Source organism: Chelonoidis abingdonii, chromosome 7 (assembly GCF_003597395.2).
Source record: "Chelonoidis abingdonii isolate Lonesome George chromosome 7, CheloAbing_2.0, whole genome shotgun sequence".
NCBI classification, from domain to species: Eukaryota; Metazoa; Chordata; order Testudines; family Testudinidae; genus Chelonoidis; species Chelonoidis abingdonii.
Genome location: NC_133775.1, coordinates 66,480,859 through 66,508,838, shown reverse-complemented (window position 1 = coordinate 66,508,838; position 27,980 = coordinate 66,480,859). Strand labels below are relative to the sequence as shown.

Genomic DNA, 27,980 nt, shown 5'->3' with positions numbered 1-27,980 from the left:
GGTCTGGCAGGTGCCATCCAGGGCTGTGGGGTGGGCAGGGCTGAGGCAGTGGAGCGAGAAGCACTGTTAGCGCAGTGCTGAACCGCCCTGGCTGGGCAGAGCCCAGTGTTTTCCGCAGGAATTGAAATGGGGGGGAGGGGGGGTTAGGGCTGATGAGGGGTGAGACCATGAGGGCAAAGGTGGGCTGTATGGCACCATAGTAAAAACTGAAAAATGTTTCATGACCATTTTATTAGATTTAACTCATGTTTTAAAATCATCATACAAATTAAAGTTGGCTACCCAAGCCTTCTATGAAGCACGATATCTACATTCTTCTTGGTTTCTTGTTATAATTTTGCACAACTCTGTTAACGACCTTCTTGAATGCAACGCATTCATCTTTGGTGGCTTCTCGTGTGTCTGGTACTTCCATTCCTTCAATTGATATGTTCATTAGTTCATTCACCTGAACAGTCACAGAAGGCGACTTCTTTCAGAACATAAAATTCTATTCAATGATGAAAAAGAATGCTCAACTGTAGCTGTTGTGACTGGTAGTAGCAAGAGATGAATTCCTAGTTCTTTCATCCCAGGAGATATAGCATAAAGATCAGATCGAGCCACTAGTGGTGATAAAGAAGCTGAAGTCAAACCTTGATTCATTCTTTGTATGATATTCCACTCTGTGTTTAAATTCTCTATTCTGTCCTGAGCACATGGCAGCCCCATTGCTGGTAGTGCCTCACTCCACTCAACTGCTGGTGTTTATAGGACAGGGGTCTATAAAAGCTACGCAGAGGTTGAGTAGAATCTAGAAGTCACAGTTGTAGATTTTTAAGAATCAAGTCTGTGTACTTTTTGAATTGTCTTAACAAACACTTCTTGTCCTCTTCACTTAAGGATTAAATATAAATGTCTTCATTAGTCAACTTCTGGACTGAAGTCTTTGCTTCTTCCAGTACTTTTTCAATGGATAGCTCTCTGACTGAGCCAAATGTAACTTCTATCGCTGGACAAAGATCTACTACTGTTGTAGCAGATGCCTGGATAGCATTTTTTAATGACCCAAGTGGTTTCAACAGTAGACTTACAGGAGAGAGACTGGCAATAGTCTTCTCTGAATGCAGTAGCAAAAGTAATCCACCAGCCTCACTATTTAGATCCATCCCGCCTTGGTAGATACTTTCCAAAGCCAGTAATAACGACTGGAGTAATTTTAAGACAACAGGCAAGGATCGCACAGGAGAAAGCCAGAGGGTTTTCCCAGGTGGGACTAATTTGAACTTCAGTCCCAGTGTATCTTCTATATTTTCCAAGATATTCAGACTTTTTGGACTCTTGCTGAAGAAAGAATGAATTTCTTCATTATATTCTATGAATAGCTTTTTTTAATGTCTTTTGAAGAGTCTGGAGCTCGTACTTGCACTAGTTGGAGTAGATGGCCTCTTCAGTGTGTATAGGAGAGATTAGGGTTACACTTTTCTCTCAGCAAAGCTTGTACTCCATCATGTCTTCCAGAGAAGTTTGTGCATTTGATGGAGCTGCAAGCAGCCATCTGTTTGGGGTCCAATTGACAAGCATTTAACTCTTCTAAGATGTGGGTTGTCACAGATGCAGCCGATAGGTCTTCTAAAACTTGAATATCTAGAACTGCATCTACTGGCTACCACTGACATCAAAATAACGTACACGACTTAATACTTGATGCCCATCTGCATCGGTGCATTCATCAGCCATGTATGCAATTTTTTTGAATGTGGTGAGAGAGGAGTTCTTCACTTTTTCAACTGTTGAGTCTTTCATGGTTGCACGACATGCTTCTAGCCAGTCAGTTCAGTTTCTTGCAGAAAGATAGCGAGTATTTGCTGGTCTTGTTTAGAACTAGTGTTTAACTTCAGGATGAACAGGTGACAGTGCACTTAACATTGGACTCCAGTTTGTAGTGTGTGGTATCTCTTGCTTAAATAGAAAGTATGATGCCACAGCCATGTTTGTTCGCATGAACTGTGTTGTGCCTCCAGCATTCTTAACAGCCTCATTAATACTCACCGGTGTTGTCCTTGGTCAGTGGAGACTCAGAGTTCAGAGGTGCTTTCACATGAGTTCACCTCCCAGGTTGGGGGCAAGAAGGCATCTTGCTCGTTCCTCCAGTTGCTCACTGTTTGCGCTGGCCTCTGTTGCTCATTTTGCCACCGTTCACTCCATCACTCTGTTGCCAATGGCCCTGCACCATCACGTTCTGCTGCCACCTGCCACTGTGACCTCTGCGAGTTGCTCTCTTGAGGTTCCACCAGCTCTCAGTGATTTCAGCTGAGCTCTCAGTGGGGGAACGTCGCTGCTAGTGCAGTCTGGGCCATCTTGTCCACAGAAACACTGTCCCACAGCAGGTCTAACCACTTAGACCTGATTATCAGTGATTTCAGCTCTAGTGGTCACTTAACAAACCAAAGGACTCTCTATGAAGCCTAATCACCTCTGTCTTTAAACAGGGGAGAGGGGCAGGTCAAATACTACATGTGACTCAGGCAGACCATCAAGCAAAACACCTGTCCCCACCCTCTCTCTTGATGCCCTCAATCAGCACACGCTAAGTACAGTTCTACTGCCCTTTACTCATACAGTAAGAATAACAACATTTCATTACTGCCCGCTTCCGCATTCAAGTGATTTGTAACCCAACCCCAGCCAAAATTTATCACATGCGCAACACAGCTCTGTTTGCTGGATACCTAGGTAGAATGTAAATACATCTTGTCCTGAAGCCTTTCCCCCAGCTCATCACTAGCTGTCAGGGAGAGCTCATTGAGACTTTGCTTACAAATCATCATCTGAAATTATTAGGTTGGCCAACATCACTGAAATGAATCCACTGACACCGTCATAAAAACAACAGCTGTATAAGGAACATAATCTATGTTCGTACTTTTCAAATCTATTCTTTTTCAGATACACGTATTTTATCATACACTGTATATGCTTTTGAAGTGTGTATTAATGTTCCAATTCAAATGTCCAAACAATCACTAAATTGGCAACACTGCACGTAACTAGTTCACAGAACTGGGGGGAGGGAAATCCCTGGCAGAGCCTCTGTCCTTGCCCAGCTCCAATGGCGGGGATGCCTGCAGCCCTAGGCCAGCTCTGCCATGGGCAGGGCCCAGAGCCTAGCAGCTGCTGGATGCTCGAGAGGAAGCCTTGTTCTCCTGGCAGCCCCTGCTGGTGGAGATGTCTCTCTGGGCTGGGGAGGGGCTGGATTGAGGTGCCCTGTGACAAGTGGGAGGGGGCTATTAGAGCTTCCCCTCACCCTCCCTTGGTTCTGCTCATGCAGACAGAAAGCAGAAGGCAAGTCCGAAGTGCAGGCAATGCGATGTTTATTGGGGTTACCAAGCAAGCATATCCACAGCTGTGTACAGCTGTAAGGCTTTTTCCTTGTTCCCCCTCCCATAGCAGGCTCAATTATACCTGTAGTGTGCACCCCTGGTCCCCCCTCCTCCCTTTACAGTTTATCATCATGTTCCGTTTTGGAGAGTTGTGAGTCTGGGGCCTTCAGAACTGCCTCTTGGGTGCTCTGGCCAGGGTCACCATTTCTTTGGGTTCTAGTGTTTCTTACACCTTCTTCCCCCACCCCCTCCTCCCACCTGGTTGTTTGACCTTGGCTTGGAAGAGCAGTGGGCTGCCTTCAGTTGTACGCTCCTATAGTAAACTCCCACCAACACTTTACTTCTAGTCCTCATCCTTGCCCTATAAACTCTATCTGGCTGTGGGCAGACACAACACACAGTGGCTTTGTTCACATATGTTAGTAAGGACATAAGAGTAACAGTCAAACAGAACCCAAAATGCCTTCTCAGGCACATATACAGGTCTGAATGCTATACTGCCATCACTGACAGGGATGTGTGTGGCCTGGTTTGGCATGAGGCGCGGAGCCCCTACTGCCCACCTCAAGCCTCTGATTGTGGAGCTTCTAGTGGCAAGGGTCCTGCCTCTCTTGTGTGTGGGCTGTGTCTGGGGGTGGGCACTCCTGCCTCACATATGCGCCCATGTTCCTGCCGTCTGCCTGCTGAGCAAATAGCTGAGTGGCTGGCCAGGGAATTGGAGGCAGCTCAGCCTGACGCTGGTGCTGCTGCTCCTCTGTGGCCACCGGGTGCAGACCTACCCCGTCCCAAAATGGCAGCACTTGCAGGGGTGTGGGGAGTGCTGGCTGCAGTAGGGTGAGTGGCTAGATGAAGGGGAGAGCTGGCAGGGCATTAAAGGCTGGGGGCTACTTGGGGAAGCACAGTCAGCCTGCAGGAGTGTCCCAGGTGCTGCTCTGGAGGCTCCCCTTTTCCCTGCCCTCTGTCCAGGCTGGTGCCCCTTCCTCTTGTGCCCATGATGCACAGCAGGCCCAGTGCTGCCAGCTGCTACAGTGGTGCTGGTTTGCTGTGCCAGCCTGTCTGGGCTCGCAGTCCCCAGTGGCATGGGGGTGGGGGTTAGTGGCTGATGGCGCCCCATCCTCAGCCTAGCTTGTGTTTTCTCTCCAGGGGAAATCTCAGTGGGCTTGTCCCAGCACCCGAGCCACGTGATCCCAGCCAACCAGGAGCACAGAAGGAAGAGGAGCCACCCAGACACCCTAAAGTGGCAGGAGGACCAGAGCTGGCCCTGCTTTGTCCACCTTCCCAGCTCCTGAGCACCAACCCTGGCTGAAACAGCTGCCAGGCAGGGCTCAGCAAGAACTGCTGTGCCCCCACACATGCTGGGTGCGTGGCTCTGGCGCTGAACCCCTCTGCATGGAAGCTAGCCGTAGTCTGTTTTAGGCTTGACCCCTGGGCTAGCACGAGCCCTGTCTCGTACCACACTGCCAGGGAGCCATGCTCGTTTGATTAATCACCGTTAAACTGCTAGAAAATGTAGCCAGGGTAACTGGTGAAGCTGCTTTCCCAGTGATCTCACCATCCCCTAGCATGGCCCATCAGCCTGCTGCCACAGTCTCCGCTGTGGAACATCACAGCCATGCATGTGCGTTAGACTGGTACTCTGCCACTGCCCATGCCAGGGAGATAGCAGCTGGCTGGAGGCCACCTGTCCTGAGTCCATGCAAGTGGCAGACTGTGCAGATGGCTGCTCAAGTGGCCTGCAGCATCTTGCTTGTGAGCTGGTTTCCTCCCAAACAGGGTTATTGATGCAGCTGTCATTGTAGGGGTGGTAGGTTCCATCCACCTTGCTCTGGGGAAAACGAGCCCTAGAGCAGCACTTGTTTCTGCTGCTTGCCAATACAGCATGGCTTTGCCTGCAAGTCCTTCATGCTGGAACCAGTGCATTGCAGGGAGGTCAGGCTGCTTTCACCCTTCTCCGCTGGGACCTTCACCCATTTGTTTGGTGATAAGCAATTTCTGAGGCAACATGACCAAAGTGTCAAATCCCTGTAAGCCAGAGCTGAACTGTTGCTGCCCCCCAGGGGCACTGACGGGAGACACACTCAGCTTAGGCCTGCTTTGGGGGGAACCATTTGTAAAGCTGCATTGGAAAGGCCCTCAGCTTGGCCAGCCTTGATTGGGGTGAGGCTCTGCTGTAGGCTATGTATATAGTGACTGAGTAACCCAGGGGGGAGTGGTGGGCCCTGGACCAAGGCAGGACTCCCATGGGGCCAACATGGCTCTAACTTTGGGAAGAAATGAAGTTGTAAGAAATGCAGGGCTCCCTCTCGGAGGGGGCCCCAATAAACTTTTTTTGGCCATTACCTACTGTATCCTTTGCCTCTAAGGACCTTAATGAATAGTGGCAGGTCAGCACTGCTGGCCTCCCCCCATCCCAGCTTCCCTTCCACTAGGACCCAGGCTGCTCCCACAGCTCTGTCAGTGTAGGCTGCTGAGAGGCTGGCAGCCTGACCTAGCCATTCCCATGGGGAGGGGGTGCACTACCCTCACTGTGACAAGGACACCTGTGGGAAGAGCTTGCCACTCTGCCCCACAGGCCTGGCTGGCTAGCTGTCCCCTGCAGTGACCTGCCCTCCCTGCAGTAAGGCTATGCTGGCAGGAAGAGGGGAGTGTGGGGCATTGTTTCACAGGGGCAGCTACAGCCCTGATACTAGACACACCCAGGGCCAACCATCTCAAACCACACAAATGGCTGGCCTGGGTCCTCAGTGCAGCCCCTCTTCCTTGGCATGCAGACACGGCCAGACACAGATGAGGTCCTACCACCTTGGTAACAAACTTTATTAGTCACATTGCTTGGGCCAAAGCCTTAGCCTGGCTTTATGAGTTACATCAAATCAGCAAGGGAGCCTGGCACCCCCAGATCCAGGCCTGTACCCTCATGCCAGGGACAGCAGCAAGGAGCTGCCCTTGCCTCAGTGCTGACTGCCTGAGCAGTAGGCCAAACCCTGGGCACAAGAGCCCCCAGGTCCAAGGACCCCCTCACCACAGTCATTGTGTTCAGCAGTAAACAGCTGTGCAGGCTGTTACCTAAAAGGGCTGGCTGAGGCTAACCTCACCCCCTCCAGCATCACTAGCCCTGTGCATCTGCTGCAGCTCCTATGGGAGAGCACAGCTGTGAGCTATAGCACAGGCACCCACAGCAGAACCAGCAGGGCTTCCTGGGGCTTTTGCATCTGCTGCTTCTGCAGGGCAGGACAGGGGCCAGTGGGTGCCTTCAGCTTGATGCTGGGGATTCCACCATCCCTGCACAGCATCCAGAGAACTGAAGTGCAGCCCCCAGCTGTGCAGTACGGTGTGATCCACTCACTGCCTTCCTTTGCTGGGCTACAGCCCTGGGCCAGGACAAGGGGCTCAGCTGCTCCCAGGTGGGTGACCCAAGCACCAGCAGACCTGCCCCTCTTCACCCCCCTGCCTCCAGGACCAGGGACTGTGAGGGGCTGGCAAGGGGAGCCAGTGCCCAGCATGTCCTGGTCCAAGCCCTTTCCTTTAGCTGAGCCCCAACGCCTCGCCACAGAGCCACACTCACTAGGCAGGCAGGCAGGCAAGTGGCCGCAGCACCCAGACTCTGGGCTTTCTACCTTAGAGGCAGCAGTCCCATATGGCGTTGCAGCATTGCCTCAGCTTGGCCCTCTGCTCCTCACAAGGGCAATTAGCAGGGAGCAAGCTGACCCTCTGGCTCCTGGTATGGTCTGAGGCACCTGGCATCTCTCATCTCTCATACATGCTTGAGGCACCAGCCCTAACAGTGGCAGGAGCCTCTGCTGTGCGAGTCATGCTAACAGCTCTAGCCAGGCCCCGCAGCACAGACAGCAGTAATTAATCCACAGCCTAGGGCCAGTGCCTGCCCTTCCCAATGCTGGAGCAGTACCAAGCTGACCTGTCAGCGAGCATTTAGGGCCAAGTCCTCCCCACACCACTGGGGAAGATGACAGGGAAGGCAGCTGCCCCAGGAGAACTGGCTTAGCCCTGCCTCCTTTTCACCTCTGAGCAGAAGTTTCCCTCATGGTCAGTGAGCACCATGGTCATACTGATTTCACTGGGCTGGGCAGAAGCTGCTGCTGCTGCTTGTCCAGCTTGGCCTCCCACCCAGGCACCCAGTTGCTCAGCTCCAGGCATCTGCAGCCCTTCCAGGGTCCAGTGGAGCATGCAGTGCTGTGTTCATCTTGCCATCGCACAGTGCAACCCCCGCCCCAGGAGGCACTCCAGCAGGAGGGGGAGCCAGTGCTCTCCTTGTGCCTGTAAAGTGCAATTCCATACAATGCCCCCCCCGCCCGCCCCCACAACCTAAGAGCTGAACCTGGCAGAGGCTTAGCCCAAAGGGCTTGTGACAGTGGCACTTACTAAACATTCCTCAGGACAAGTGACCCAGGAAGGCTGAGCTCAGCCACTAGTGCTTCCCCCACAGAGAAGTGCTGCAGAGCCAGTGAGCTCTGCGAAGCCCAGCCTAAGGCAATGGCAGAAGCTTGCACTGAGACAGCTCTTAGCCAAGACAGAATCAGCCACTTCAGTGCAATGGCGCAGGAGACTGTCATCCCAACAGTGAGATCAGCTACCAGGCCAAGAACCCCAGTGCATGTGACAGCCCCCTGCCCAGACAGAGCAGCCCTGGCAGCTGCTGGGCAAGCTGGGAGACCAGGCACTAGCCCTGCAGTTCTTCCCACAGAATACCCATACTGGTATGAGCTGATGCAAAGGCCAGTGATGCGGCAGGAGCCTTTCCCTTGCCCCACACAGGCGCTGGAGCAGGCCCACAGCAGGAGAGAGAGCACCCAGACTCTAAGTGACAGACATCTCAGCAGCTCAGGCTCTTCCTCTCAGACAGCAGGGGTGCTAATTGCTCCATCACAGCAGCAGTTCCTATGCTGCACTGGCCAGGGAGGGCAGCACAGAGCCATTCTGCCGTGGCCTAAACCTGGGAAATTCTCACCTCTTGGCCCCACAGAAGTCCAGGCTCAGCATGCTGAGCCTAGGCCCACAGCTCGAGAGCTGAATGCTGGGGGTGGTGATACCTGAGGTGGGCAGGATAGCGTGTGTGGGGGGTGGTGGTTGGGACCAACCCTCCAATGCAGTGAGTGTGTGTGGTGGTGGTGGGGGGGTTGGGACTAACCCTGGTCTCTGCTCAGAGGAGCCATGTGCACATTCCAGTCTCGTCAGCTGAGCGCAGGGGGTAGGAAGCCAGCCCAGGCCTGCAGAGCTCAGGTGCAGACACCCCCTGCACTCTGCCCTGAAGCAGGCCATTCTAGAGAGCCTTGGCGTGGGGTACACAGGGAGAACGACATGGCTCTGCCCCACTGCAGGTACTGGCCAAAGCCCTTACAGGCAGAGGGGCTGGGGAAGAGCTTCCCTGCTGTGACTCCCCCATGGGGAGCCAGGCTGGCAGGCAGTAGACCAAGCCAGGGAACTCAGCAAAGCCAGAGGCCCCCCACAGAGGGAGGCTATGAAAGGGTCAAATCAAATCTCACCAACAGAATACAGAGGGAATAGCTCAGACACCCAGCAGGGCTGGGCTCATCCCCTTCCACCCCGCCACGTTCAGCTAGAGCCAACCAGCAGTTCTTCGTAGGCTTGTCGCCCAGTGCGTGCAGACAACATGGTGTTCCTCGTGTGCTATGCGGTGAGACACACGATCAGATGGGCTTGTACAGCAGAGTGGTGACATACTTCTTCTTGTAGCGGTGAGTGGCACTGAGCACCATCACACCGTCCTGCAAGAGAACGCAGTAGAATGTTAGTTGTGCGGTTCATAGATGCACCACGGCCCCAGGAGACTTACACTGAACAGTTACACTGATGTAGTAAGGGGAAAGGAGGGAGAGAGAGCTCCTAGCCAAGACCTGAGATGAGGAGAGTCACTGAGACAGAGAACAGGTTGCTGTTGCTAGCACCAGCAGTTGCAGAGACTGCTCTTGTGCTGGCTGGACTGCGGAAAGACAGAGAGAAAGGTCAGTGCTAGCGGAGCAGAGGAATTCAAGAGCAGCACAGGAAGACAAGCAGAGACAAGTCCCCAGAGATAAATTCCGAGCTAGATCCTCACAGCCATGCAAGGAAGCTGTGGATGACAAGAGGGTCTGGTAGCAGTGCTCTGGGCGAGATGGAAGGCAGCAGCAGCTAGCACTAGAGCTGTCCGAAGTCTTCAGACAAAAACTCCACGGTCTGGGAAAATGCCGATCAGCACAGCGAGTCTGGTTGAATCTGTTACAGGCAGGTCTCCCTACCTCCCCACAAGGGGTGCAAAGGCAGAGCGCCAGGCTGCTCTGCCTCCCCTGCAAGCTCCGGTGAGAGTGGGACAGAGAAGACCCTGAGAGCTGCCCAAAAATATTCTGAATCTGTTCACCCCAAATGGAGTCTCTGGAAATACCTTTCCTGACTGGCTCTGTTCAGCACATCCTGCACTTTGCGACGGGGACTACAGGGTATCAATGGAAGTGACAGTGAAGCACAGCACCTGCAGGCTGCAATGAGCAGGGGCCAATGGGCAACTGGGACCAGTGTGTGCGGCTGGGGAGTTCAGGAAGACAGCAGAGCCCATGTGAGTCTGAGCTGGGCGGGCAGGCAGGCAGAGCAGTGTTTGAAGCTGCTGCTCTTGCCCCAGAGAAGCGCTGTTCTCAGAGACATTAGTGAAAACATTCCCCCCAAGGCGAGCAGGGAGCAGCCAGGGCCTTCCAATCCTTCCACCCCTAGCCACCCAGTGACGGCAGAGCCCCCGGCCCAGCTGCCTCACCTCCTCCTATGGCGCAGCAACAGCAGCTAGGCCAGCCCACAGGGACAGACTTTGGGAAGCCAAAGCCGCACACCCTCACCATAAACCTCAGAGGGAGCCTGGCAGGTTCCTGCTCTGTCTCAGTCACTCAGCTCTGGGCTGGCACTCTGCCTATTTGGCAATTTCCGTACTGCCACAGGGAAGCAGGCGCGGGGAAGTGTCTGCTCATTAAACACACCCATTAAATTAACCCGTAATTGACATCACATTCCTTTTGGCTGGTGGGCAGATACCAGCTACCCCAGAAGCGCCGTAACTCAGGCTGCAATGAGATTTGTATGTAAGCGGGATTCAGTTACACACTCTGAAAAGTGGATTTTAATAGAAAGGACAAAGTAGAACAAGGTTAGAGGCCAATGTGAATGAGAGAGCCAGGCTGGAACTGGACTAGGAATTGGCTAGGGAGCCCCAGTGCCTCTCCAGCTCCCACAGTCCTATACCCTGGTCCACCTTGAACCACTAAAGTTTGCCAGTGCCAACTGCTTTGGGTGCCCCCTTGGCTCCCTCAACCAGGGGGCTTTTTACCACAATCTGTAGCCCACTTAACCCCCTCTTTGTCCTATGACTGCAGGAATATTAATAGGCCACTCTACCTGGTATGGTCCCTTACAATACGTGCTACCTATGCCAAACAATCTGTTCCACCTTGCATTTAGCAGTGATGCTCAGAGTACCTTTCCCAGCCCTGAAGAAGAACTCTGGAGCAGGGGTAGGCAATCTATGGCACGCGTGCCGAAGGTGGCACACAAGCTGATTTTCAGTGGCACTCTCACTGCCCGGATCCTGGCCACTGGTCTGGGGGGCTCTGCATTTTAAATGAAGCTTCTTAAACATTTAAAAAAACTTTATAACTAAACTGTTGTACGTAAAGTAAATATATTATAGACTTTAGAAAGAGACCTAAAAATGTTAAAATGCATTACTGGCACGCGAAACCTTAAATCAGAGTGAATAAATGAAGACTCGGCACAGCACTTCTGAAATGTTGCTGATCCCTGCTCTGGAGCATGTCTACACAGCAAAGACAAACCCATGGCCAGTCCCGTTGTAGCTGGTTCAGGCTGCGCATCTGTTTCATTGCCACAGACTTCCAGGCCACACATCACAACACCCCGTAGCAGCAAGGGAGAATCATAAAGGCAGTAGCCTCTCGTAGGCCCTCAGAGGTGAAGCAGGTAACTCATTGTGTGACCATCACTTACCTTAATGGAGAGTGCATAGAGGTGGTTGAGCATGACATGGTTGGGCTCCGGTAGAAGAGCTGGGTCACACTGGAACAAGGAGAAGGGTCAGTCTACAGAGGCAAATGGGAACTGGGAGCAGCAGCCACAGACAGGCTCTCCATGCAGAAACAACTCACAAATACCACCCCCGGGCCATTCTAGGGTGTGTGCGGATCAGTCATTTCAGTGGACATTAGACTTACGCTCTGGATTTTAGCCATGTTCTATTGACTAGAGCAAGGATGGAGCCCAGGCTTTGCACCAGGGAGAGCAAGGCGCCAACAGAGAGCAGAAGTACAGCCTGCTTTGACCAGCACACAGCGAAGGCTGTCTGCTTGGATCGAGATGGGAGTATTGCAGTGGTTCTCAAACTGTGGGTCAGGACCCCAGAGTGGGTCGCAACCCCATTTTAATGGAGTCACCAGGGCTGGCATTAGACTTGCTGAGGCCAAAGCCCGAGCCCAAGCCCCACCACCTTAGGTGGCGGGGCTCAGTTTACGGGCCCCCCACCTGGGGCTGAAGACCTTGGGCTTTGCACTCCTCCCTCCCCGGGGTAGCAGGGCTCTCGCTTGGGCCCCGCCCCCCCGACCAGGGCAACAGGACGCAGGCAGGCTCAGGTTTCGGTCCCCGCTCCTGGGATCGTGTAGTAATTTTTGTTGTCAGAAGGTGGTTGCAGTACAATGAAGTCTGAGAACCCCTGGCGTACTGCATCCTGAGATCCATGATGCTCTCAGGCCATACAGGTAGGAGGAATGTAGCAGGACATGTTGTAGAACTCTGGAGGGCACCCTCTGGCCACCTTCGCTCTTACTGCACAGCCTGTTAGCACTCAGCCCAAACTCCCCTGCTTGCTCCACACCCACCGGGAGAGGCTGCTACTCACAGAGATGTTGGTGTCCTTGTTGAGAATGACTTGGAGGAGGTGAGGAGGGAGGATGGGTGGAGATTTGAAGCGCTCCTCCGGTCGATATACATACATTTCCTGACCATAGAGTCCTGGCGGGGAGCTAGACAGGTCTACAAAATACCAAGGAGATGTGAAGGGAAGTGTCAACTAGAGGGACCCAGCAGGGTTTTTCTAGCACTGGCTTCTTTAATTAACCCTGGACTGGCACTAGGCTGCAAGTCCAAGAGAGCAGATGTGTGCAACAGAATCTCTCAGCTACACAGCCTTGGCAACATCTTCTGCAAGCAGTGGCTTCCAAAGGCGATACATCTATGTGCCAAGACCACACTAAGGGGTTATCTGAGAGTCACACTGCACTGTCTTATTTCCCACTCTAGCACAAGCCTCTGTATATAACAGTGTTTTTCAAACTGTGGGTCGTGGCATGTAAGGCATTGGATTGACTTGCTCTGGGTCAGCACCACCGACCGGGACATTAAAAGCCCCATCGGCAGTGCTGCCCAGCTGAGGCAGGCTAGTCCCTAGCTGTTCTGACACTGTGCTGTGCCCCGGAAGCAGCCAGCAGTGTTTCCGGTTTCTAGGCAGGGGGGCTATGGGGCTCTGCACGCTACTCCTGCCCTGAGCACCGGCTCAGCACTCCCATTGGCCAGGGGATGTGGCGGAGGGGCGGTGCTTGTCGGCAAGTGTCACACCTCCACCTAGGAGCCAGACCTGCTGCTGGCTGCTTCCAGGGTGCAGCGCAGTCCATGGTGCCAGGACAGGTGGGAAGCCTGCCTTAGCCCCCCACTGTGCCACTGACTGGGACCCGCCAGCGGCAAGTGTGTGCCCCAATTCCCTGCCCCAGCCCTGAGCCCCCCCAAACCCAGAACCCCTTCCTGCACCCCAAGCCCTTCATCTCTGGCCCCACCCCAGAGCCTCTCCTACATCCCAAACACCACTGGGTCACAGGCATCAGTTTTCTTCAACTGAGTCCCCAGAAAAAAAGTTTGAAAACCATTGCTGTATAAGATGCATCATCAGCAGCAGAGGGGCTTCTCAAATGATCTACATGATTCGCTGCTACTGGATTCCCTGATGTATGACTGAATTACTGGTCAGCAATTCCAGGTCAACCTAGCACAGCTGGCATCTGGGGAGGTAACCTAGTCATCTTTGCTGCAACGTGAGCAGAAAGAAAGTAGAAGGTTTTCTACACAGCTTACTACTGGAACAATTAACTCTGATACTAAACTAGCCAGTTGCTTGCACAATGGAAGCTTCTGGTCCCAGCAGGCTATAAGATGTACAGCTGTCAAACATGCCTTGAATATATATTGATAATAGGTTATTACAGCCCTCTCTCTGCTTGCCTAACTAGGAAGCAATCACCCTTTTCTCCCTCGTCTCCACAGCAACCAAGATTATTACCATGCACCCCAATGCACATCCCAAACTGGAGCCTCCTCATGGAGCAAGAGAGCATGGGAATCAATATGCACATCTTGTTGGGAGCCTCAATCAAACTAAAGGTTGAATTGCACAATTCCCAGGAAAGGAGAGTTCCCAGACAGGAAATTCTCATGATTTGCATGTGGTGAGAATTCCCATCTAATTGGAAATGAAGAACTGGAGATAAGTGTAGAACACAAACTGAAATCAGCTAGGAAGCTTGTGACCAAAAAAGGAGATAGCAACTCACCAAGGTGTAACTTTGGAATATTAAATGAAATCACTTAAAGAAGGAGAAATTCCATTTAATAGTCTAGGTTAGTACAGAAATGCACTATTTAAAATGAATCAAACAAAGAGCCTCAGATAAGAAAGAGAGTGAAGATATGTTATGCACAGACACCACCTACTGGACACCAAAAGAGGCAGAGAAACCAAGAGCTGAAATCAGAGCACAAAGACTGGCCCGTATAGCTAAATACCGGTTATGGACCTCCTTCAAAGTCATTCTAATTACCGAAAAAGAACAGGAGTACTTGTGGCACCTTAGAGACTAAAATTTATTTCAGCATGAGCTTTCGTGAGCTACAGCTCACTTCTTCGGATGTAGCCCACAAAAGCTCATGCTGAAATAAATGTGTTAGTCTCTAAGGTGCCACAGGTACTCCTGTTCTTTTTGCGGATATAGAGTAACACAGCTGCTACTCTGAAACCATTCTAATTACCTTTTGTTCCCCAAGAAAATCCCAATTTGTCAAAGAGGACATGAAATTGTATAAAAAGATCCTTGGGTCCTGATTCTGTCATCTCAGATCTGCTTAGGTTTCATCAGGAGACGATCCAGTCACAAGACTGAGGTCCCAGTTATGCTGGTACACCCTGAATATGAGATTTGGACATTGAACTATAACTTATTTCTAAAAGAACTCTTTGCAACTACGAAGCTCACCATCTCTGCTATGAATCTGCACCTCAGTGAATTGAGGTCATGTCTGTATGTATGTTGATCTTTTAACCATACTCTTGTTTTTTAATCAATTTTAATTTAGTTAATAAGAATTGGCGGTAGTGTGTATTTGGGTAAGATCTGAAACATTCATTAACCTGGGAGGTAATGTGTCCAATCCTTTGAGATTGGTAGAACCTTTTTCTTTTACATGAAAAAAATAAGATTTACAGAAATTCTCATCACATTTGATGTGGGAACCTGGATGGAGGCTTGAGGCTGGATCACTTTAAGGGAACTGTGTTGTTTGGACTTCTGAGTAACCAGTAAGGTAATAAAGAAGCTGTTCTATGCTGGCTTGGTGAATCTAAGTATTGGAATATCCACCAGCTTTTTGGGGTTTGGCTGCCCCATTGTTTGCAGTTCACCCTAATTGAGTTATGATAGCTGGCCCCCACTAGGACCCCAGTCATAGTACCCAAAGCTCGCTGTACCCTGTAGACAGTTTCCCTCATCCCCCTTTCCAAGGTTACAAGGCAAAGCAAAGCAGTTGACTAAACCCACAAAGAAGCTGCAGAATCCAGAAGCGCTACGGACACTCAGACCAGCAGCATAGAAAAGTCTCCACCTAATCCCAGGATTACGGACTAAGAAGTCATGAGGTTGTATTTCAGGCACGGTATTTCTTTCTGCTCATTAGCATAAACAGAGTTACCTTGTTGGGGCCACATTCTTTTTAGTGAGACCTTAACTAACTATATTTTGATATTTAACTAACTAATGTTTTATGTACTCTCTCCTTTGTCAACTCCACAAATTGGCCCATGACACTTAAAACTACTTTAAGCAACTGTTCTTGATATTTTAACTAGTACCCCTCACACCAAACAATTCCAATAGCAGTGACCACGGTGTGCCCTAGGACTAGTGCAACCTTACTCCTTGGAGAAGCCCCAGAAGCATGATCATGTATTACAGGGACTAAAGAATCGATAACTGATGATTGGCAGTAAATGTAAGAAGAAACCTTGGTGATTTGTATTGTTCCTTGGTATAGCTGCAGGCCCTCGCACTGGTTTATGTTAATTACATGACTGCATGCATATTTTGTGTGCAGTACATGCCTGCATTATTCCTTGTATCTACAGTTGGTCGATAAACTATTGATTGTCCATTTATGTGGTTCTGGGTGAATTAGTAAGCTGTCCAAGGTAAAAGTGATAAAATTAGTAAACCAGTGCTCCCCGGACTCACTAAAAAGGGGTTATCCTAATTAAATTCCATTCCAACACAGACTAGAATGCTTCAAATTGGCAAATCTAGCGTGTTAGATTTCAGTTTTTAAAAAAAACTCTGGCACTTCAGCACCTTCATACAACCGACCCCCATTCACACTTACAAGGCTCAGATCAGACAACTAAATCACTCACACTTACACGGCACTCAGACAGCAAGCTTTTCAGAGAGGGGACATTAGTGTGTGCATTGCACAGCATTGGCTCCTTCGGCAATAGTGCAATATAACAACAAACACTACTCCTCACAGCTGTGTGTCAGGCACCCACTCAGCTGTCAGCTGGAGTTCCAACTCAAGGGGCTCAATCCCCTTCAGTGCAATCAGTGTCGTAGGAGCTTTGAGCAAGTCTTAAAGGAGGAAAGGGGCATGTGTCACAGTCAATGTCAGCCCGCACTCAGAGCCATGAGAAATGTACCTCGACATGAAGTCTCTGAGCTCTCCAGGGAATCCACCTTTAATGCATCAAATACCTCAAAGTCAGACTTCTTGACGTGAATCAGATTGTTAATGGTGCCCATTTGGCTGGTGACCACAGGCTGAAATGAAAAGTGAAGACAGTGATCTACCTACATCCTCTTCCCACCGACACAATCACACTCACAGGGCTTGGCTACACTTGCAATTTAGAGTGCATTAAAGCAGTCCCAGGCGTCCTAACTCCTGAGATGTCCCCACTGGCAAGGCATGAAGAGCACCTGAACACTGCAGCTGGAGTGCTCCTGGTAATCCACCTCCACAAGAAGCATAAAGCTTGCTGCGCCCCAGCTGAAATGCCCAGGCGTCAATGTGGACAAGGTGTTGCATTACTGCACTGTGACTGGCCTCCAGAAGTGTCCCATAATCCCCCAAAGTCAAGTGGCCACTCTTCTCATTGTTTTGAAATTGGATGCAGGCATGCAGATATCCCCTTTCAAAGCTCTGTTTCTGACAACCTGCATGCTTATCTGCTCTGGGACAAGGCAAACCATTAAGTGGAATGCTGCTGTTGTCGGGGGTGGGGAGACGAAGAGGGGGAAGGTCTGCTGCTGTCTGAATTTACAAGACAGCATGCTGACACGCTCTCTGCCCCCCAAAACATACTGTCTCTCCCCACACATATACACAACACACTCCCTGTCACACTCCACCTTCCCACATTTGAAAAGCACGTTTCAGCCACTTGCAATGCCACAAAGAGCCATGCATTGTGGTAGCTATCCCAGAGTGCAAGAGCTGCTAATGTGGCCACGCCAGTGCGCTTGCAGCTGACAGTGTAAACACACGGCAGCGTTTTCTGAAGACTGGTTTAACTCCCAGCACTCTACATCCACAACTGTGGCCAAGCCCACACTTGTCTCAGCCCTCTCCCCCCCACCTGGCCATGGACAATCACACATCTCCATTTACCTATCCCCCTGCTACAGTAGCACATACGCCACCCATCTGTGTCAAACCAAGAGGCAGAGGTAGAGCAGATAAGCCACAAGAGCTGCCCAAGGCTCAAGAGACACTATGTTGAAGAATGCCCTGCTGGACTCTGGGATATGGAAGTTTCAGACTCTTATCTTAACACAGGTTCACAGGCATGCCTCATTAGCATTTTCTCACTGTTCACGCCCATTCGTTTCCAATGACTCTCAGAGTAGGGCTACACTGGCAGCTGTACAGCGCTGGGAGTTACAGCTGTCTTCGTACAGCTGTGTAGGGAAAGCGCTGCAGTGTGGCCACACTGACAGCTACCAGCACTGCAGTGTGGCCACATTTGCAGCACTGTTGGGAGTGGCTGAACAGGCATTCTGGGACGCCTCCGAATACATCTGGAGGCCAATTACAGCGCTTTTGGTGGCCACACTGGCGGAGCAGCGCTGCATCACCAGCACTGCAATCGTTATACCCCAGGCAGAGCAGGAGTACAGCCAGCACTGCAGCCAGGGAGATGCAGCGCTGTATGTGCCTTGCAAGTGTGGACGGTGAGTAAGTTGCAGCACTGTAAACCCACCACCAGTGCTGCAACTCTCCAGTGAAGCAAAGCCCTCAATTTTGGGCAATCTATGCAACTCCACCCCCGCACTCTGCTTTAATAATCCTCTTCTGTAGGCCCATCCTCCTACCAGCAGGAAACTAGATTACTATGCTTGTCACGTTGCCCTTTTATCAGCTGCAAGCATCACCTCTGAGCGAGGAAATTAAGGGAACCAGATGCCCTAGTCTGGCTGGTTATACTGAAACTGGCTTAAAGGAATTCTGGTCCCCAGCTGCCCCTTTTAACACTGTTGAGGGTAACCAGATAATGTTCTAAGTAGGATTACACGGTCTGTTTGAGCATAGAGCTAGGCCCCAGAAGGAATAAGTCAGTGGAACTGGTATCTTATTTCCCATCCCTACCCCTCCTCACCCCACAATGCCCACCAATCCCTTCCTGCTCTCTGCACCTCCACCCAGGCAATGTTAAAGAAAAATGCCTTAGTTTTCATTTCAAACCTAGACTGTTGCATGAGGGAGTCAAGGCCATGGGGAGGAATCTGCTGTAAAGTTAGTCCTAGGAAGCAAAGGCCTGGGACATGGAATCAAGCGATGCAGGCAGAGGCTCACAAAGCTGTGCATGTAGCTAATGGAATAGAAATGCTTATGGGGTGAAACAGCCTCAACATGTTACCAGAGTATAGAGAGGCGCAATCAGTGCCGCACCAATCAAAGCAGGGGGAGGGCTGCTGGTGCTGTACAATCCTAGCCAAGGGAAGAAAATGTTACAGGGGAAGCAGGGAGGAGAGGCTGAACCAGCCTAGGGCATGGGGTGCACACTGCATATCCGCAGTGCTGAGGCAGCATATTGAGCCTAAGAAGAGCACTCACTGAGTCTCTGGGGAGAGACAACAGATGAGAGTTACCTCGGAAGGGTCATGAACCCACTGGCCATCCACAAAAAACTTGTATTGGTGCTCGCCCTCGGGCAGGTCCAGAATAGCAACAAAGTCGTTGTGGCTGAAAGAAGAGAGAGAACAGGACAGTGTTGTTACAGAAACAGCATCGCAGAAATTGCTCTTCCACAGGGTCATCAGACACAGCACCAGTCCTAGATAGTTCGAGCCTGACCTCATCTCACATCATACTGCTTTGGAGAGCACAGAATTTCTGCAGTGCAAAGACAGTGGCTCTCAACCTTCCCAGTCTACTGTACCCCTTTCAGGAGTCTGATTTTCCTTGAGAATACCCAAGTTTCCCCTCACTTAAAAATGACTTGCTTACAAAAATCAGATAAAAATATACAAGCGTCACAGCACACTGTTACTGAAAAATTGCTTACATTCTCAGTTTTACATAAAATTATAAGATAAATCAATTGGAATATAAATATTGTACTTTCATTTCTTTGTACAGTATATAGCAGTAGAAACAAGTCACTGTCCCTATGAAATTTTAGTTTGCACTGACTTCACTAGTGCTTTTTATTTAGCCTGTTGTGAAACTAGACAAATATCTACATGAGTTAATGTACCCCCTGGAAGACCTCTGAATACCCTCAGAGGTATGTGTACCCCTGGTTGAGAACCACTGTGCTAAGAGACACTCTGCATCGAGAGACATCTCAACACATCACAGACCAGTGCTACCCAACTCACACCCACATCTGTCCCATGCTATCCCTCTACATTCACAAACAACCTGAACCAACACCACACACTGGATCGCCACAAGCAGTCCCATAATTCCACGGGCAGGTACGCTTGGAAGGATCCATATTTAAGGATCTGTAGTTCCATGTTGACACCAAAATCACCTGCGCAGATTAGTACAGAACTGGGAAAGTTAGTCTTGGTAACAAAAACGTGCTAAGCCCTTGAACTAACTGAACTGATTTATTACTTCTTGAAGATGGCAACGTCTCAGGAGGAGTTCAGTTTTTGACACTGTAGACGTTGTCAACTTTATTTCACTTGCTGTAATTTCACTTGCTGTAATTTTGTTGTTTTTCAAAGCTATTTTGGCTAATAAAGCCATAATAATTCGCGAGTCCGTAATTCAGCTAAGGAACACGGAACCAAAGAACAGTGAGAAATCTAATAGAGGGAACTTGTTCAATAAATTATTTAACCAAGGTGTTTTATATCACCCCTCTTCCTCAAGTTATTGTGACTTGCATATGCAAAGGCTTCCCAGAGAGAGGAAATACCTTTTGATGAGTGGGATCTTGGCACTCCAGTTGTTGAAGGACCCAGATATGAAGACCTCCTTGCCTCCATCAGCCCAACGAATGACAGTGGGACGAGCCTGCTGTGAAGGCTTTGCTGACTCTTCCAGATCATGCTGCCATGACATAAACTCCTTCTCCCCAGCAAGCTGCATGAAGAAAACAAGAGCCATCCTACTGCCTAGCCAAGGTGCACATACAGCAGGGGTCAGGGCTGGCTCTCCAGTCACACTGATGTGTGCTGAAGGGCTATGGGAGAACAGAGCAGGAGCAGCACGGATTTTCCAGCTCCACAAAGCACCACAGATTATCCAATTGTTGTCCACCCACTCCCCCCAACTTGGCATCTACTCCAGTGCTTCGACTTCCTCTCCGCTTCGCTTCTCCTCTCCATTGCCCTCACCAACAATGTCTGTGTCCAAGTCACAAGACCCCTTTGCGACATCATGGAGCTAGACAATTACACAGCTCTCCTTGCTGTAGTATCCAAATGCCTCTATTCTCACCTTCCTTCATCTATGCACTAACTTCAATATGAGGATGACTCCCTTCTCCCCTAGACTCTGGAGGCTAAGATGCAGAACTGCAGCTGGCATTACATTATTATTGCTCCACTTCAGACAGAGCTAAGAGAATTTACCCCAGCTTAGGACGTGCCCGAGTCATTTCCTGGTTTCTCTGTCCAAGCCAAATGACAGCCTGTGTTGTGTCCTCTTCTCACTCCATTCTCTGGACTTTCTTCTAAATGGGCCCCTTTTCCCGATACCCTTTGACTAGGGGCGTTCTGCACACACTGTATCACCCCTAGGCACTGACTGTAGTGAGGTTTATTGTACACACCATAGGGTAATTAGGCACTTCCAAATAAAAAAAACAAAACCCTATAAATGTCACTGACTCAGATCTACTAGAAAGTGTACTCAGCAGAGCTGCCAATATGGTGACCTGCATCATTGGTTATGATTCTGTAAGGATAGGGAAATGGGACAGAGAGGCCAGCCCATACCTTGGAGTCAAGTGTGCTGAAAACATTGGGGTCATCAGTGCTGCCCACCATGATCTTGTGGGGATGATCCTTCGTGGAATGGGTGCTACTGGCTCCATCGGAGCGGTGAGATTTGGAGCCATGGCGTTCCCCAGACAATCGATCGCTGGTGGTGTTTCCCATGGCAACTGATTGAAGGAGAGGGAAGAAAACACAATGCTCCAGTGCCCACTATACACCCACGGATGGGAAGGGAGAGCTCTTTGGTTTTTCAACCCCCCTGTGTCAGCGCAGATTGATTTCAATCTATCATTTAAGTTTTTCAAGCAACAAGACACCTCTGCCTAATTAATTATTTGCATGATGGTTAGTGGAATTTCCAGCCAGCATGCTAGAATAGTTTTGCATTAATTGAAAATAATTATGTACCACACCCAACAGAGATGTATTTTTAGATCATCTTTCACCCTGAAGGATTCCAAAGGGCTTTGCAGAACATGCAAGAAACCCTACACCCAGCAAGAAAACACAGCCACCCAGAGTGAAGGTGGCAGCTGTTCGAGAGCCCCTAGCAACACTTCTCATTATAAACTGTTGTGCAGGGAAGAAGAATCCTGTGCCTAATTGAAATGACAGGGAGACTTTAAGGAGACAGAATGGAATTACCCAGGATGGAATTTGGCCAGGACACTGAAGTGAACACTGTGGTTCCTATGAGAAGCTTTACTGTAAAAGGATGGGGATGCTGCTACAGCATGGGCATTTACTAATCATTTACCAGTCACACCAACCTCAGTTTCAGGACAGCAGCTGAACCACAGCAAAAGGCTGTTTGCTGTGGTCATAATAAATGTAGCTGATGCACTGAATGGTCAGAAGTCTCTAGCTAGTCATCTAGATACAATTTGTTAAAGTGGGAAACCTGATTCTAGCTGCAACAGCCTCTTCTGCAGGTGGATATTGGCCTGTGTTATTCACTGAGGTAAGTTAATTCAAATGCAAGACACCTACTTGGAAGAAATAAAATAGAAAGGACTGGCTATATTGTACCAAACAAAAAACAAAACAAACCCCCTCCCCCCCCACATTGTGACGCTCCGTACCTCAGAGGAACACTGCATCCCCATGTTTATCCTTATAATATGATGGCCTGGTATCCAATGCAAAGTTTGTCATGTCGGGTGTCTTTGGAAGGCTCATGATGCACTAAGCATTGCTGTTATAGTAATCTTATAGGTTGTTATTTCACGTATATAGTTATGAGGCTGAAAATGTGTCCTCAGGGCTTAACACAAGCCCAAGCAAAACTCTCCAGGTGCAGAGGGGCAGTTCACACCTCATCAAAGCACTTATGAGTCAAATCCAGCCCAGCCTCACAAGAACAAAGGACAGTGGCCTAGGCAACGACAAAGGATCTGTTGGACTCTTGAGTGAGTCGCCCTCCTTCCCTTGGTCAGTTTGGAACTACAATTAGGTAATGCTCACCTGACACTGAAAGGGAGCGCAAAGTCAAGAGGGGAAAGAAAGAACATGATAAAAAGGGAGAGATGCTCACCGTGCTCTCTCTCTTCCACCTCCATCTACAGACACAACCACCAAGCAACTGAAATGCTTACCAAAGGGATAGCCTAGCTTGAGAGTACCCCACTAGAAGGAATTCCCATTGGAGCCTTCCTGAGATTTCAAAGGGGTTCTGCACTTGGGTGGTGGCAGCATTTACCAATCCAAGGTCAGAGAGAAGCTGTAACCTTAGGAGTTTAATACAAGCCTGGAGTGGCCAGTATTAAATTTTAGAATCCTTGTGGGTCTGCACCTTCTGCACTCCAGGTGCCAGAGTGGGGAAATCAGCCTTGATAGTAGTTAATAAATTTGTTTATTCTACCTGAAGCAGTGCGTTGGGTTGAAGCAGGTCAGAGATGCCCCTTGCGATAACAAGCCTTTGTTAAATTGACGAACTCATATAAGCTTGCAGCATCCAGCAGACATAACTGGACACTGCAAGATGGAGGTTCCTAGGGTTGTGTCTAGAACCGGAGATTTTGGCTAGTGTCATTCAGTTGCACAATCTAAGCAGCAGCTGGCCAAAAGTGCTCACTTGCGTAGCTGGGAGCAGCTTACATGCTAGAGGCTATGCATGAACAGCCTGGGAATGGGGGTTCTCACAGCGGAGCAGGATAAGGTTGGCTCTGAGTGGAGGACTGGAGTGACTTAGCAGATCACCGGTCCACATAATACCACGGGAATGTCTCACACATCTTCTTGTAAGAAGCACAGCAGGCTCAGCAAGTTGCACAGATCTCTTCTGTTCTCTCACATTTATCACACAGATTCCCAACAGCTAATTACTACAGAATTTTGTTTTACCTAGTTAATTTCACAGTGCCATTCACATGCCTTGAATTCTACTATGCTGACAATCACAGACCTGCAGAACAAGTCATGGGGACAGCAAGCAAGGAATATTATTATTAGTGTTACTGTAGTGAATAGCTGCTTTCCCCCCAAAATTAAAATCTTCACTATTTGGAGAGAGCTTTGCATAAAACACAAAGTTACACATTGACACTGGAGTTTGAGGAGAGGCTACATTTATCTTTTTTTTCAAAAACAAATCTTAATTTCTTTACAAAGCAAAAAACTCCCAGCCAACTTACTATGTAGTGTTCTAGAAAGTGACAAGTTACAGACGAACACTGATATTATTATCACCATCTTCAAGAGACTTAGCTGAGTCACTGTACAGAGCAAGTGAATTTTGTTACCCACATAGCTGGTAAACAACAATTACATGACTTGATGTAACAAACAACCTATAAACACTCAGCAGTGAGAGAACAAAGACTTGTAGTCAAATACAGGTCAAGACAATTCAGGGACAAGCAACTGCAATAGGATATTGTACACAGAAACAATATGCACTGGCCATGTTCCAGTACCCTAGGGGCATGCCAATCGGACTAACTCTCACTTTGATATTACAAAGCTTTTGAAGGGGGTGGGAGGAGAAACAAACCAAAAAGTCAATCAATTAATTAATTGCAATTTAGGGTGAAATTCTAGTCTCTCCAGGATTAAGACTGAAGCAAGACTTCCACCAAACTAGATTTTGACAGTAACTTTGCCAAATCTATTTAATCTGCTGGAAATTTTACAGGAATTAATTTATAGGAAGGCAGAATTTTTCAGGAGATACAGGGTCCAAGAAGGAAATGTTTTGGAGTTATGCGGAGTAACAAAAAAAACAAAACAAAACAAAACCATTCAGATTAGTAAAGCCACACTTGTTCTAACAGGCTGTCCAACCCTTCTTTGTTATTAATAGTCTCTACAACAACTGCCTCCAGCATGTTTTGGTGAGGACTATTTAGCTCTCAAGTGCTGTTTTCAGGTATTTACACAGTATAAGGATATTTCTTGGTGTTCTGAACACATACCAACTTCAGGGATCTAGGAAGCATACGTAGCCCTGACTTGCACTTTATGAAGCTCAAACAGAGGACAAGCCTGTGCAGAGTTCCTAAGTATGTCCTGAATTCTATTTCCACCTCTTCCCCTGACTAGTCCTAATACTATTTACCCTTATGAACCACTTTACAAACACTATTTACTTAAAAAAGGAGTACTTGTGGCACCTTAGAGACTAACAAATTTATTTCAGCATGTGTTCACATTTGGGGACAATATATACACCTTCAAGTTAGCGGCACTGCTATGGGTACCCGCATGGCCCCACGGCATGCCAACATCTTTATGGCTGACTTAGAACAATGCTTCCTTAGCTCTCGTTCCCTAATGCTCCTACTCTACTTGCGCTACGCTGATGACATCATCATCTGGACTCATGGAAAAGAAGCTCTCGGGGAATTCCACCGTGATTTTAACAATTTCCATCCCATCATCAACCTCAGCCTAGACCAATCCACACAAGTGGTCCATTTCCTAGACACTACTGTGCTAATACGCGATGGTCACATAAACACCATCCTATACCAGAAACCCACTGACTGCTATACTTACGTACATGCCTCCAGCTTCCATCCAGGACACACCACACGATCTATTTGCTACCATCAAGACTCTAAAGATACAACCCTATTTGCTCCAATCCCTCAGACAGAGGTAAACATCCTACAAGATCTTCTAATCAAGCATTCTTAAAACTTACACCCATAACCCACCTGCTGAAGTGAAAAACAGGATTGACAGAGCCGAGACAGAGTACCAAGAAGCCACCTATTACAAGGACAGGCCCATACAAAGAAAAACAGAATGCCACACTACCATCACTTACAGCCCCAACAAAACCTCTCCAGCTCATCATCAAAGATCTAACAACCTATCCTTAAGATGATCCCTCATCTCACAGGTCTTGGGAGACAGGCCAGTCATCGCTTATAATAGCCTTCCCAATCTGAAGCCAAACATTCCACCAGCACCGCACACAATACAACATAAACACTAACCCAGGAACCTATCTCTGCAATAAAGACCGATGCCAGCTCTGTTCATATATCTATTCAGGTGACACCATTATAGGACCTAATCATATCAACCACGCCATCTAGGGCTCATTCACCTGCACATCTACCAATGTGCTATATGCCATCATGTGCCAGCAATGCCTCTTCTGCCACGTACATTGGCCAAACCACCGGACAGTCTCTATGCAAAAGAAATAAATGGACACAAATCTGACATCAGGAATCATAACTTTCAAAAACCAGTGGGAGAACACTTCAACCTCTCTAACCACTCAGTGACAGACTTGAAGGTGGCAATTTTGCAACAAAAAACTTTCAAAAACAGATGCCAAAGAGAGACTGCTGAACTCGAATTAATATGTAAATTAGATACAATTAACTCAGGCTTAAACATGTTAAGTTCTCCTCGCACCTTCTATGGGTCATCTTAATTATCACTTCAAAAGTTTTTTTTTTCCCCTCCTGCTGATGATAGCTCATCTCAATTGATTAGACTCTTCCTGTTGGTATGCATACTTCCACCTTTTCATGTTGTCTGTATGTATAAATATCTTGTGTCTGTGTGTTCCATTCTGTGCATTCGAAGAAGTGAGCTGTAGCTCACGAAAGCTCATGCTGAAATAAATTTGTTAGTCTCTATGGTGCCACAAGTACTCCTGTTCTTTTTGCGGATACAGACTAACACAGCTGCTACTCTGAAAACTATTTACTTAGGACTCACAACAGTGCCCAGAAGTAGATAAATGACTCTTTTATAGAGCACCAGTTGCTGTGTTAAATATAAAGGTTCACTACCATGACTCACAATTAGCAGAAAGGGATGACTCAGAAAGCTTAAGGCCAACATTTCCAGACATATAAACTGTGGACTTGTCTACACTACAAAGGGTTTGCTAGTATAACTATACAAGTACAGTTATACTGGCCAGCCCTCTCAGGGCAGCTTTTCCTAGCAAGAGTTATTTTGTTGCTATAGCTTATCGTGATTTCTCAAATGAAACATGTTATACTTTCAAAAGCACTTTTTGGCCTCTATAACTGCATCTACTCAAGGCTTTCCCCAGCACAACTATATCAGCAAAACAAACCAAAACCACCACACCCCTGACTGACACAGCTACGCCAACAAAACTTTGAAGGGCTATGTTTGGGTTCCTAATTTGAAACATGGCTGGATTCTCAGATATTGAGCACCTGCAGCTCCCAGAGGCATCTGTGCAAGTGCAGCACTTCTGAAAGTCAGGCTCAAGGTATCTCAGTCTGAGCACCCAAAAGTAGCAGGAGGTGGTTGCAGCACTGTCCCACCCCACGCACACACTCACCTGCCCTTTTACCCTCTATAGATGGAGGAGCTTCCTTCCATTTACCTGCTTATATGACCCCCATCATACTGGTATCTAAGCAGCACAAGCATTCAGGAGACCGGGGTTCAAGTCCCAGTTCTGCCAAAGACCTGCCGGGTGACCTAGGGCAAGTCTCTTCTCCACTCTCTGCCTCAGTTTCCCCATCTGTAAAAACTACTGATCACTTTTGTAAAGAGCTTTGAGATGATGAAGAACGCTACATAAAGGCTCGGGATTGTTATTAATGAGTTTATCCCCCTGTGAGGTGAGGAAAGGTAATTCCGGGGGGGGCATGGAGGCCCAGAGAGACTGAAGGACCCCCCAGATCACACACTCAGTCTGTAGTAGAGCAGAGAATTGATTCTTATCTCAAGCCAACCTCCCTCCTCCAGGCCTGGCCACCAGGGAGGTGAGGGGCAGCTGGAATGTGATACCCCGGGGGCCTGTTCCCACCCCACCAACATGGGGAGCGGAGGGGGGAAGGGCGCTTCCAGCTACCCCCGGGCACAGCAGCTTCACAGCCGCCCGCTAAAGCCAACGGGGCGCTGGAGACACCCCCAGGGGCCCGGTTCCCCCAGTACCTGGCCTCGGCTCGGCCTCCGCCCGCTCTCCTCTAAAATGGCGAGATGTCCCCGAGCCGGCGACGGCCGGCAGCTACTCTATGGCCGGGCTGGGAGACGCTCTGTCCGACTCCGCCGGCTCCTCTATAGCCAGGGAGGAAGCGCGGCTTGGCTCTGCGCCGATAACCCTGGACCCCCGCCCGCGCCGCTGCTCGGAACGGACACTCTATCTGCGCGGGCGGGGCGTCTCTATGAGGGCGGGGAGAGCAGGGAGCGAGGGTGCGCCCCGCCCTCTTCCGGGCAGCCGGGCAGCCGCCATCTCCTTGGAGGCTTCAGTCACATTGCAAACCCTGGCAGATGGCAGCCATCTTTACTAGGGCGGGGGCCGCCGCCTTGTACTTTGGAGGCGCTCGCGGGAAAGGGCGGCCATCTTAACCGAGGGCAACTTGGCTTCACCCGTATTGAAAATAATGGGTGAGGT

General features: G+C 49.2%; 2 protein-coding genes across 10 annotated transcripts in view; one reads left to right on the top strand and one right to left on the bottom strand.

Annotated features, from left to right (window-relative positions):
- The window catches only part of LOC116818148 (myomegalin-like), a 144,658-nt gene extending 140,007 nt beyond the window's left edge, over positions 1 to 4,651 (top strand). For 8 of the 9 annotated variants that reach the window (XM_075067985.1, XM_075067978.1, XM_075067981.1 and 5 more), the window contains one exon: positions 4,506 to 4,651. In XM_075067985.1, coding sequence (XP_074924086.1) covers positions 4,506 to 4,651 — 146 coding nt within the window. The remainder of the gene's footprint in view (positions 1 to 4,505) is intronic. The other variant, XM_075067982.1, reaches the window with a different exon arrangement.
- On the bottom strand, positions 213 to 27,752 carry PRKAB2 (protein kinase AMP-activated non-catalytic subunit beta 2). Its single transcript, XM_032768844.2, has 8 exons — positions 27,521 to 27,752; positions 21,137 to 21,303; positions 20,113 to 20,279; positions 18,830 to 18,923; positions 16,378 to 16,498; positions 12,268 to 12,401; positions 11,364 to 11,432; positions 213 to 9,106 (listed from the first exon to the last, which is right to left on the bottom strand). The coding sequence occupies exons 2-8, from the start codon at positions 21,296 to 21,298 to the stop codon at positions 9,029 to 9,031; spliced, it is 825 nt and encodes a 274-aa protein (XP_032624735.1). The 5' UTR covers positions 21,299 to 21,303; positions 27,521 to 27,752; the 3' UTR covers positions 213 to 9,028.
- Between the last annotated feature and the right edge of the window lie 228 nt (positions 27,753 to 27,980).

Excerpts from the sequence above, each read along its gene's own strand:
- PRKAB2 (XM_032768844.2), bottom strand. The coding sequence starts at position 21,298 with ATGGGAAACACCACCAGCGATCGATTGTCTGGGGAACGCCATGGCTCC. Across the intron at positions 16,499-18,829 it reads GGGTTCATGACCCTTCCGAG|CCTGTGGTCACCAGCCAAAT; the intron begins GTAACTCTCATC and ends TTTTCATTTCAG. Across the intron at positions 9,107-11,363 it reads TCTATGCACTCTCCATTAAG|GACGGTGTGATGGTGCTCAG; the intron begins GTAAGTGATGGT and ends GTTCTCTTGCAG.